The sequence below is a fragment of the Aspergillus niger genome (genome assembly GCF_000002855.4).
Source record: "Aspergillus niger supercontig An02".
NCBI classification, from domain to species: Eukaryota; Fungi; Ascomycota; class Eurotiomycetes; order Eurotiales; family Aspergillaceae; genus Aspergillus; species Aspergillus niger.
The window spans coordinates 1,813,967-1,825,265 of NT_166519.1; the positions used below are offsets into that span (position 1 = coordinate 1,813,967).

At 51.1% G+C, this 11,299-nt stretch overlaps 4 protein-coding genes across 4 annotated transcripts; 2 read left to right on the forward strand and 2 right to left on the reverse strand.

Moving 5' to 3' along the window:
* Nucleotides 1-26: 26 nt before the first annotated feature.
* On the forward strand, nucleotides 27-2,834 carry An02g07590 (uncharacterized protein; the record flags this gene model as incomplete). Its single annotated transcript, XM_001399855.1, has 4 exons — nucleotides 27-62; nucleotides 128-250; nucleotides 338-2,389; nucleotides 2,466-2,834. The coding sequence occupies 4 exons, from the start codon at nucleotides 27-29 to the stop codon at nucleotides 2,832-2,834; spliced, it is 2,580 nt and encodes an 859-aa protein (XP_001399892.1).
* Nucleotides 2,835-3,090: 256 nt separating this feature from the next.
* Nucleotides 3,091-5,322, forward strand: An02g07600 (uncharacterized protein; the record flags this gene model as incomplete). Its single annotated transcript, XM_001399856.1, has 4 exons — nucleotides 3,091-3,251; nucleotides 3,316-3,406; nucleotides 3,503-3,853; nucleotides 3,955-5,322. 4 exons carry the CDS (start codon nucleotides 3,091-3,093, stop codon nucleotides 5,320-5,322), a joined length of 1,971 nt encoding a protein of 656 aa, XP_001399893.1.
* A 755-nt stretch (nucleotides 5,323-6,077) lies between these two features.
* An02g07610 (uncharacterized protein) lies at nucleotides 6,078-8,312 on the reverse strand (the record flags this gene model as incomplete). The annotated part of the gene is made up of 7 exons (XM_001399857.3): nucleotides 6,078-6,300; nucleotides 6,365-6,479; nucleotides 6,531-7,537; nucleotides 7,600-7,690; nucleotides 7,750-7,775; nucleotides 7,860-8,123; nucleotides 8,185-8,312. The coding sequence occupies 7 exons, from the start codon at nucleotides 8,310-8,312 to the stop codon at nucleotides 6,078-6,080; spliced, it is 1,854 nt and encodes a 617-aa protein (XP_001399894.3).
* Nucleotides 8,313-10,169: 1,857 nt separating this feature from the next.
* Nucleotides 10,170-11,251, reverse strand: An02g07620 (hypothetical protein; the record flags this gene model as incomplete). Its single annotated transcript, XM_059746417.1, has 4 exons — nucleotides 10,170-10,530; nucleotides 10,605-10,869; nucleotides 11,123-11,175; nucleotides 11,223-11,251. 4 exons carry the CDS (start codon nucleotides 11,249-11,251, stop codon nucleotides 10,170-10,172), a joined length of 708 nt encoding a protein of 235 aa, XP_059600016.1.
* Between the last annotated feature and the right edge of the window lie 48 nt (nucleotides 11,252-11,299).

Below are 11,299 nucleotides of genomic sequence, written 5' to 3' on the forward strand. Positions count from 1 at the left end.
TTCTACCGAAGAAGAGGTTCATTACAATGCCTGCGACTGGACTGCAGAAGCAAATTGGTCAGGTATGATGTCACTCAGCCTTGATTGCCCTCTAAGAAACATCCGACTGAACTATGGCGGAGTTTAGCTCTTCGCGGTCGGATTCCACGGCCTCACCCCGAGCCCAGAAATCAAGACTTTGATTCACGACTATGGTATTGGTGCGATCGTTCTTTTCAAACGAAATGTTAGCGATGCAGCTCAACTTCAGGTAGGGGGCTTCCCAATGACCACCCACTGCTATTAGCAGTACGCCCGCGCCGAGATCCAGTAACTGATATCAAGTCTCCGATTAAAGGCCTTGACGCATGCGCTCCAAGAAGAAGCACGATTAGCAGGACACGAACATCCTTTGCTTATAGGGATTGATCAGGAGAATGGTCTTGTCACTAGGGTATCGCCTCCGGTTGCTCCACAACTGCCGGGCCCTATGGCTCTAGGTGCCGCCAACTCCCCCGAGCTCGCATACCAGGTCGGGGCGGCAACCGGTGAGATTCTGAGCGCCTCGGGAATTAACATGAACTATGCGCCCGTATGTGACATTAATTCCGAGCCACTCAACCCGGTAATCGGGGTTCGTAGCTTCGGAGATAATCCCGAGTTCGTGGCTCGATTCGCCAGTGCCAGCGCCCAAGGTCTTCGGGAGCACAAGGTCGTACCTACTGTAAAACATTTCCCAGGGCATGGTGATACCGCAGTTGACTCCCACTATGGCCTACCTGTCATTCCAAAGACACGAGAACAACTAGAAAGCTGCGAGCTGGTTCCCTTCCGTCAAGCAGCAAATGAAGGTATCGAGGCAATTATGACAGCCCATATCTCCCTACCTGCCATAGGAGATGGCAGATTGCCTGCCACCTTATCGCCTGATGTGATGAGGATTCTTCGCGAAGATATGGGGTACAGTGGTATGGTCATTACGGACTGTCTCGAGATGGATGGAATTCGTGCTACGTACGGAACAGAGCAAGGCGCTGTCCTTGCTCTGGCGGCTGGCTGCGACAGCATTATGATATGCCACACGTATTCCGTCCAAGTAGCTTCTATTCTGCAGGTCTGTCAGGCCGCCGAGTCTGGAAAGATTCCTTCCGCGCGATTGGATGAGGCCATCCGTCGTGTGAGTGAGCTGAAGAGCAGATTTCTAAGCTGGGAGACGGCGCTGCGACCTCTGGAATCGAGAGAAAACTGGCCTGCTCTGGGAGCAGATTTAGTGAAACATTCTGCGCTGGCTAAACAAGCCTATGCCCAGTCTGTGACGCTTGTTCGGGATTCCCTCCAGATTCTTCCTGTGTCCAGCTCTGCTAACGTCGTATTCCTCTTTCCTGGGGACCAGACTCCAGCTGGAGGTGCAGTGGATGGAGAGGGACTGGGAAGAAAGGGCTCTTATAACGCCTCCGTTTACCTCAACATACTGAGGCAATACAACCAAACGGTGGTTGAGATCCGATATGGGGCTGCAGGCTTATCGGCCGAGCTGACGAGTACCATTGAAGCTGCCGATGTCGTTATTTTCACTTCTATTAATGCGCGAGAGTCTCCGTTTCAGCGGACTTTAGGCTTGGAGCTGCCTAGCCGGGCTCGTAAACTGGTCAGCATCGCCGCCTGTAACCCCTATGACTTCCTGGAAGATGCGTCGGTTGGAACATATATCGCCACCTATGAGCCAACACCCGAAGCATTTGCGGCAGCTGCTGAGGTCATATTTGGAAAATCGGAACCTAAAGGCATCTTGCCGGTCAAAAATCCTCCTAGTCAAATGTCTGTTGAGGAATCAGCATTGACTAACACTAAGGATATCTTGCAAATAACAGATGTTTGGAATGCTGCTTTGCCTTCCTACTCACTTTCCGCTCAGAAGTTGCAACTACTTATAAACCAAGAACATGGGCACCATTTCGTTGCTCGCTTGGGTGCTGATATTGTAGGATTTGGCTTGACATATACCAGCACTACACCCGCAGGTGTTGCTGGCAACATTGCTGTGCTTGCAGTGGATCCTGCAAAGCAAGGCCAGGGACTTGGAACAGCACTGATCTCGAAAATCACTGCATGGTATCGGGCCAATCTGAATCTGTCACGTCTCGAATTAAGCAGCTCATTCCCAAGGTTCTTTCCTGGGATACCCAACGATTTACCGTCATCGGTACAGGAGTTCTTCCAGAAGCGTGGCTTCTCACTATGGGATACGAACCCGCGGAACGTTGACCTGTACCAAGATATAGGTGACTTCAAGGCTCCTGACGCATATATCACTCGGGCTGCGGATCAGGGATATACGTTTGGTCCACTTCAGCCCGAGCATTATGAAGAATGCCTGGCTGGACAGAGGAAAAATTTCTCTGCAAATGCGGTAAGCATACTCCCAATTTTCTATGCACCTCAGCATTCAACGTGTCTTCCTTTCCTGGTCTGACTAGTGTAAACAGGCCTGGGTGCGCCAATATGAAGAGCTTCACCCTACCAAATATCCATTCAGTGTGATGGCAGCCTTCGACTCCCAAGGAAAGCAGGCCGCTTGGACACTGATGCTTGGTCCTGACTCGCCCGCTCTACAGAGAAACTGGGCGCTTCCACCTGTGTGTGGGCCCAAAACTGGCCTCATTGGATGTGTAGGTGTGGATGCGGATCATAGGAAGAAGGGACTTGGGCTGGCACTACTCAGCCACGCAATGGAGGATCTGAGGCAGAGAGGCGCGGAGGGAGTATTTGTCGACTGGGTGGTGCTGGAAGGGTTCTACGAGCAGCTCGGCTTCAAAGTCTGGCGCGAATATCGACGGGCAACTCTTCAAATGTAGTTTTACGACATTATTTCCACAGGAAGCCATCACTAGGATGCATATAGCTACTATTATTGGACCGCATTCACGCTGACATTCCCCGCATGTTGACTGGCCGAGGCCTGCATCTCGGAGTTCCCCTTCCGAGAGAACCTCGGGTAAGGTTCCCCGCCTCGGGCATCTCGAAAGGCATCATGGCAGTGTTCCGAGACGACGATCTACACTCAAATAACCAAAAAACACCGTTCCAACAAAAGAGATTTGACATTCAATCATGTATCGCCTAAGCCGAGCCTTCCATCAAAGAACCCCCCTACCAAATCCCTTCCAAACGCGGCCTTTTCTCAAGCGACACCGCCCATTCTCCACTCTTCCCCGGCACTCATCTCCGGGACCATCTGTATCTGAAGCCCCGCTATTCGACCACTACTACGAGTGAGTAACCAGCCCGCACACCTCACCCCAGAAGTACATTGACTGACAGATTAATTCCATAAAGTGCCATCGTAATAGGAGCCGGCGGCGCCGGCCTCCGCGCCGCAGTCGGTCTGACCGAGTCAGGGTTCCGCACCGCATGCATCACGAAACTGGTAGCATACCCTATACCCATTCCCTTCACATATATAACCCCCGAACAATCTCACAAAAGAGAGAAGTGACAATGAAATTAAGTTTGAACATGATAGTTCCCCACACGCTCCCACACCGTCGCAGCCCAAGGCGGCATCAACGCCGCGCTAGGTAACATGACGAAAGACGATTACCGTTGGCACATGTACGACACAGTCAAGGGCTCAGACTGGCTAGGAGACCAAGATGCAATCCACTATATGACAAGAGAAGCGCCGAAGGCTATATACGAGCTGGAGAACTACGGCATGGCGTTTTCCAGAACAGAAGATGGTCGCATATACCAGCGGGCTCTTGGGGGACAGAGTCTCGATTATGGGAAAGGAGGGCAGGCGTATCGGACCGCTTGTGCGGCGGATCGGACGGGCCATGCCATGTTGCATGCTCTGTATGGGGAGGCGTTGAAGGTATATCAGGCCATCATAATATACTGTAGAAATGATGAACCTTGGTTCAATATAGTACTCTGGCAGAGACTGACTGACTGACGGATGTGTTTAAACTCCAGCACGATACCCAATTCTTCGTTGAATTCTTCGCCCTTGATCTTCTCATGGTCGACGGTGCCTGCGTTGGGGTCATCTGCCTCTCTCTTGAAGACGGCACGCTGCATCGCTTTTTTGCGCGAAACACTGTCCTCGCGACGGGCGGTTACGGCCGGGCTTACTTCTCCTGCACGTCTGCACATACTTCTACCGGAGATGGTAATGCCATAGTTGCCCGCGCGGGTCTTCCTAACCAGGATATGGAGTTCGTGCAGTTCCACCCTTCTGGGATCCATGGCGCCGGGGTGCTCATCACGGAAGGTGCTCGCGGGGAGGGCGGATATCTCCTCAATGCGCACGGCGAACGCTTCATGGAGCGGTATGCCCCGACAGCTAAAGACCTGGCTAGTCGGGATGTAGTAGCAAGAGCCATGAATCTTGAGATCCGCGAGGGCCGGGGCTGTGGCCCGGATAAGGATCATATCCATCTCCAGCTGTCTCATTTACCTGCCGAGCTCATTCGTTCACGACTCCCTGGGATTCTTGAGACGGCGTCAATTTTCGCGGGGATTGACATTACTCGGGATCCTATTCCTGTTGTTCCTACGGTTCATTACTGCATGGGCGGGATACCGACGAACTATAAAGGCCAGGTGCTTACTAGTAGTAGCCACACTTCCTCGGGGACAAACATCCCAGATGCAGAGGTAGAACCCGTCCCAGGCCTCTACGCAGCCGGCGAATGTGCCAGTGTCAGCGTGCACGGCGCCAACCGACTCGGCGCAAACTCGCTCCTGGACATAGTTGTCTTCGGCCGGGCGTGTGCACTCCACATCGCCGAGACCAACGAACCCAACATGCCGCTTCACAATATCCCACACGATGATACTCCTCCGTCAAGCCTAGGCCAAGACTCTCTATCAAGCCTATCCACGACCCTCCACGCAACAGGCGACCTCCCGTCTTCATCACTACGTCACAACCTCCAACGAGCCATGCAAACGGACCTCGCTGTGTTCCGCACGCACGAATCCCTTACCACAGGACTAAGTAAAGTGATCCAAGTGCAGAATGATTTCTCCACGCGACTCAGAACAAGCGATAGAAGTCTAATCTGGAATTCAGACCTAGTAGAGACACTGGAGTTGAGGAATCTGCTGACGTGCGCGGCGCAGACGGCTATGGCGGCGTTGTGTAGGACGGAGAGTCGGGGGAGTCATGCAAGGGAGGATTTCCCGGAGAGGGACGATGAGGGATGGTTGAAGCATAGTTGGACGTGGCAGAAAGACGAGAAAGAGGAGGGGGTTCGGGTGGGGTATCGGGGGGTGATTATGAAGACGTTGGATGAGGGGGATTGTAAGAGTGTGCCGCCGGTGAAGAGGAGCTACTGAAGTATACACTTTTGGGTCTTTTGTTAGATACGTGTAGAGAAGATTTTGGGGTGAAATTGTGATTGATAGAGAGAGAACCAAACGTCTTGCTTGCTGCATGTATTCGAACACAAGGTACGGGCCGCGGATGCAGAAACGGACAGGGTCTCTTGCCCGATGTAGCAACTTAGCTACTGGACCCGCTGCCGAGGTGCTCCTGCATGGCAACTCGCAGTCCATGCCGGCGCTATTGCTTGTGTCTAGATGCAGTTTATTTGGGGGTGGGTGGCGAAATTGGTGTGAGACGAGATGCAGAGAGAGGAGGGGTAGGTGTCATGATGGTCCTGAGGCCGCCAATGCTCGAGTATAAACCCCCCCTCTCTTCCCCCCTTCTTCTTCCATCATCTCCTCTGAGTTCCAGTCAACAAAATTTTATACAGTGCAGGGCATTACAAGAATCCTTTTCTGTCATATCGCCTGCATAATCTCCGTGGAGGAAGCAGTTCTACGTATTTAGCGAACACCGAAGCACTAATCATAGATTATCATTTATTAGAGTAATACATGATCTTTCACTCAGTGAAGATCTTTGCAAGCACCCTCAATTTCACTGTGTCCTGCACTCAGATTCTACCCCGTGATTAGAGCGCGGAAAATCGCACTAAACGCCGAAAACTTCGCGAAGCAACATAGCCACCAGTACTCCGTGTCGAAAGCAACGGTTTCATCGTACGCACACGAGAAACTTGAAGTGCTCATAGACAGATGCATCCCGCTTAGCCACTGGAGGCAAGGTGGTCAAGCTTGTACAAGGGCTCCAAGTGAACGTTGCGCCGGAAGATGTAGCGGTTGATCCACCAGGGAAGCACGTGGAACATCTGGTAACGCATATGGATCCGAGTCGGGACCCCGAAAATGTAGTCAAGTTCTTCCAGAGTCCGCTGCTTGGTCTCAGGGACCCACAAGAAGATCATTACAAAGGCAGTCACGTTCAACGCCCTGCCAGAGATTAGGATGACTGCAAAGGAAATCTGAGTGGAAGTAATCAGGGTATGTGACTTACGCGTAGAAGCCAAATGCACCAGTTGGAGTCATAACGGCCAGCATACGGGGAAAGGTAATGGAAAGTACCGCAGCCCAGCCGAGACAAACTGCCACAGCCCAAGCCATTCCGACCTCTGCTTTCGTTAGTCTGGTTGTGATCTGAGTACCAAAACATTCACACTTACCACGATGGGATAGAGGGAAGACTTCGGCAGAGTAAGTGAACGGGACTGGTCCCTCGCCAGGAGAGTAGAAAGCTGCGAACATGAAGACAAAGAGAGCGATGCATGCCAGATGCGCCGTCTGCTCCTTGGGAATGTAGAAACAGAAGCCTGCGGCCAGCAGAGTCCAGGCCATCTGGGGGAACGTAAACAAAAGCAGAGCTCGCCGGCCATATGTGTCAATGGTGAACACCGCCGGGAATGCAAAGATGAAGTTTACAAGTCCAAAGCCCCAGGAGGCAAACAGTGCTTCGGTGACGTTGGCTCCTGCCTGCTGAAAGACAGTCGAGGAATAAAAGGCAACGATATTGATTCCGCACATCTGCTGCGCAATCATCACAACGAAGGAAGCAAGAGTTGCACGGCGGATACGAGGAATAGTAAACAACTCGACAAATCGGGTGGCATAATTGCTTTCTCCAGCAATATCCTGCTCAATCTTGATCTGTGCGTAGATGTAGTAGAGATCACGTGCGGCCTGCAGCTCAGTGTTGCGCAAGCGGCGCAAAGACTGGTAGGCGTTACGCATCTTTTCCTTCTTGATGTACCAGCGAGGCGACTCTGGACACATGAAGACACCAATCAGCAAAGGAAGCGCTGGAATAAAGGCGGAACCGAGCTGGAGTCTCCAGGAGATCTTCCCAGTGTCTTTGACAGCAAGGTTCGCGGAAGTCCCAAGGAAGATACCAAAGGCCGTCCACAACTGCCAGCACATAACGAGTCCTCCACGAATAGAAGCCGGGGTGTTCTCTGCACAGAACATTGGGATTGTAGACGCCTTCAAACCCATTCCCAAGCCCAGCAACAGACGAGTCACGAACAGCTGAGGCCAGGTCTGACTGACGGCAGATCCAATAGGAGCAAGAAGGCAGAAGATGGCAGACATGAAAATAGCACCACGGCGGCCCAGATACTTGTTCAGTGGGTCGGACAGCCAGCATCCGATGACAGCGCTAGACATGTATGGAGCCCTATCCAAGCATGTTAGTCGCAAGGTTATCTTAACAACATACGGGGGACAAGGGTTACGCACGCATTAACGGTACCGACAAGCCACTGGTTTCTTGACGCGTGGGGACCAGTTTCAGGAATTCCAAGCGCAACAGGGAAAGAGAGGTTGGCGCCTAGATGATAGATTGATATTAGCGAGAGCTTCTATATCAGAGTTTCAGGCTGTACTTACCATTACTTCCGGTTTGATCCCAACCCCTGGTGGAGAGGTCAGCAAGATTTCACTAAATCATCATCCAAGGTATGATGAGAAGAGGCTAGAGTCTTGAGTGTAATACTTACTGGACAGCAGCTCCAATGGAGCAGAGAATGATAGTGAAGTAGAGAGCTTTAGGCTGACGCCACTTGTGATCTTTCTCATCACGAATGGCAGTAATCTCATCACTAGTCAAATCTGGAACCGAGTGAAAGTCTTCGGGATCGCGTGCCACAAGGGCTCCTTTCTTAAGCAAGGGGAAGATATCAGTCAACTGATATTCATTGGCAAAGTCTTCGACATCTTGCACCACTTGAGCCGGGCTCAGGTCCGCCAAGGGATTCTTGATTCTACAACGAAAATGGTTAATGAAACACGACCGAATCACCAAAACCAGTATAAGTGACTTACTTGGCAGAAGTATTATTGTTCAGATTGATGTGCTCCGTAGTGCCCTTCTCAGTAACGTCAGGCTCATTGTGACTGCCACTAACACAACCGATGTGAGTATATGTGAAAGATAACGGGAAACTAAACATGAAAGACACATACTAGGGGTCGACAGCAGAGTCAACTGCCTGAATTGGGGCCACGGCCTGAATCGGGGCCACCTCCTCCTTTGCCATGGTGTTTGCCAGGCTTAGGACGACAGAAAACGCGTCTGGCTCGAGTGCTTGCACAAGATGGAGTACGGAGAATCACCAGCCGCGACGATGTCAGTGATAAGAAGAACGGGGCGCGTCGAAGCCGGGGGCGTGGGGAAGTACGGGGATGAGAAAGAATGCACAACAGATGCGGGGTGAGATGGAAACGAAGTTGGGAAGGCGGAGGGGGATTAAAAGAATTGAAGTGAGCAGGTGCGAGGGGAAGGGAATTAAGAAAGCACTGTTGGGAATCGTCGGGTTGAGCCCTGAACAAAGAGGCGAGGTCCGGTTGCATTCACTTCACCCTCCGGCTGCAGGAGGCTCTTACCAAGATGGAGGTATTGTGCGGTACTGTGATGCCTCCCTTCTTCCCCGCGGGGATTCTGAACCCGGGGTAGAAGATTTAGTGGCAATCCAATCAGACGTGTGAACAGATGTGATTGATAGAACATGTATTATCTGAGACCATTAACCTCTTTCTTTCAACAAACACATTGGAAGCGGCACATGGCCATTCTATCTAGAGCTAACTGGAATAACCTGTCCTTGATAATGTTGATTTTGCCTCAATTCCGGGCACAATTACCTGGTGTACGGTAACACGATGCTGTGGACGCAAGTATTCTCATCGTAGTCAGACTTGACATGCTCTTGTCCGTCTAACATATGGAACTACCACAGCTTGTCTACTCCGGACATTCGTTCCGGGCGATGGTAAGCATTTGCCAAAGCGGACATTCCAAGAAATTGAGGCAACCATGGTACAAGCAGCTGACAGGTGGCCAGATAGACTGAAAGTGAAAGTTTACACTGATTCGGGTTTAAACGCCTTCGTTTTAGCAGGGAATGCATGGTGGTGGAGGTGGGCTAGTTTAAGTCTGCTGACTTCAGCATAGGTACTCTGGTCTCCATTGTCACCTTGTAAGCACTGACCTGTGGGGGAAAGGTAGCATGTTTACATATAATCGCAGAGAACATTATCCGCATGCAAAGCCTCAAAGAAAGCTAATGCAATGCTAGTTGCATCAGATGATATTCTTCGGGCCTTCCATTATCCCTGACCCTAACCAATTCTTTCAACTTCCCTACAAAGCTTATCGTGTGAACGGAATTTAGATGGTCTCTATTAAGCCTGGCTTAGACCAGACGCAACACATACGTGGCAAATTTGACCCCCGAAATTAGGCCTGCCTTTTGCTTTTTTCTAGTCTCTTCTCGTTTGAATCCTATGGTTCCACTTAGCTAGTGTCTGCGTCGATTGTAACGCCATCAACGCCACCGTGGATTTTGCTTGCCAAGTGTTGACATTTGGAGCGACGCCGGCTGGCAATGTTAAGCCAAATGTAGATTGGTAGGCGGATGTATTGGTCACCTGCAGCCGTACCACTGCTGCTCAATAATATGCTGAAATCTAGAGTTAATGCAGAAGCGATTGGACATTGGCGTTCTTGGTTTCAGAGGACTCGACAAGAGGTAACATGAGTAATTTAGTCGCGGCCCTAACCAGTCTCTGTTCTCACAAAGTAAGCCTGCCAATTCTGTGGAAGTACTGTCTATATTCCTATTTCATATCCACGGAAAATTCATGTCCCCACTATATTCGCCCTTGCGTCATGCTCACGTGGAGTTGAGAGTTTATCGGAGAAGAATTGAGGACAGCAACAGCAGACAGCTCTCACCATAGTGCATAACTCGTTCTTCTCAAAACTACCCTGGCCCTTGGTTGATTTACAAAGACGGTAAGCCACGCAACTAGCCGATTCGATCAGGAGGTGTAACCGGACGGAGTATTTTTGGGTCAGGGGCGGAGCGAGGGTCTTCTTGAAAGGATTCGTGCCCAGTCGACGAGTTTCTTTTGCCACTACGGATCCGAATGCTAACGGCCATAATGCAAAGATTCCAATGATTATGGTTAACTTGGCCGTTACCTGAAAGGGTAAATATTATTGCCAAGTCATACCCCGCCTTCCAAGTCGAAGCTAGAGTGTTGTTCTCAACAGGTGACAAAACCCGCTCGTTGACAAGGCGGGTCGAGGTTCGATCTGGGGTTACAGCACCATGTGGGGATGAAAGGGATAAAGGGGTCTCGGCCGGAGGTTTGACTGGACAAAACCTGGATTAGGCTTAGTTAGGCTTCAGGACGGCACCCGACGGCCCTCCAATAAGCTTGCCCGCGCATCCTTTTACCATGCTGGATCCAGACTTTTCCTGTGTTCCCAGCCGCCTGTCCTGGCCACCTGCCTTGGATGACCCGCTCGATACGACACGGCCTGGGCAACAGCCTGTAAGTCGGGGGCTGGTGTCTGGGCATTCCTCCAGGTTGCTTCCGTCCTAAGCCTTACCCGGATTTCGATAGTCCTGATGTAGGTCGAGTTATAATTGATGGAGGAGGTGAACTTCTGATAGCGTATGCACCGGGTACTTGAAAAGAGGTTCGAGCTTGTCTGGTTATCTGGGGATTAGTATTATACCATAATCTTAAAGGGTCAAGACAAATCATGGGTAGCGCACAGCAAAAGTCTCAGCTGGGATCTGAGCCCAAAAGACGCACTTCAGACAACCCGACTAGTCATTTTCCGAACTAAGCTGCTGTAGCCTTGACCGGGGTCTGAGCAGTCTCCCTCGGAAGGGACCATGCGACGACACTTCCTACAAGTTCCGACTTTACGACCCCAAACTGTACTAGCTGAGGTAGGGCTGCCTACCAATTTCAACCAATATACCCGTCGTTACGCTATCTAAGTCCTCTTTCAGGGCTCTGAAGGCTATGTAAATATACTATCATTGCAAATCGAGGTGACAGACTTGCGGGCAGTAGCGGTCTGCCATGACATGTTGGTACCACAATGAGCCCCGCTGGTTCTCCTCATATCGGACCTTCT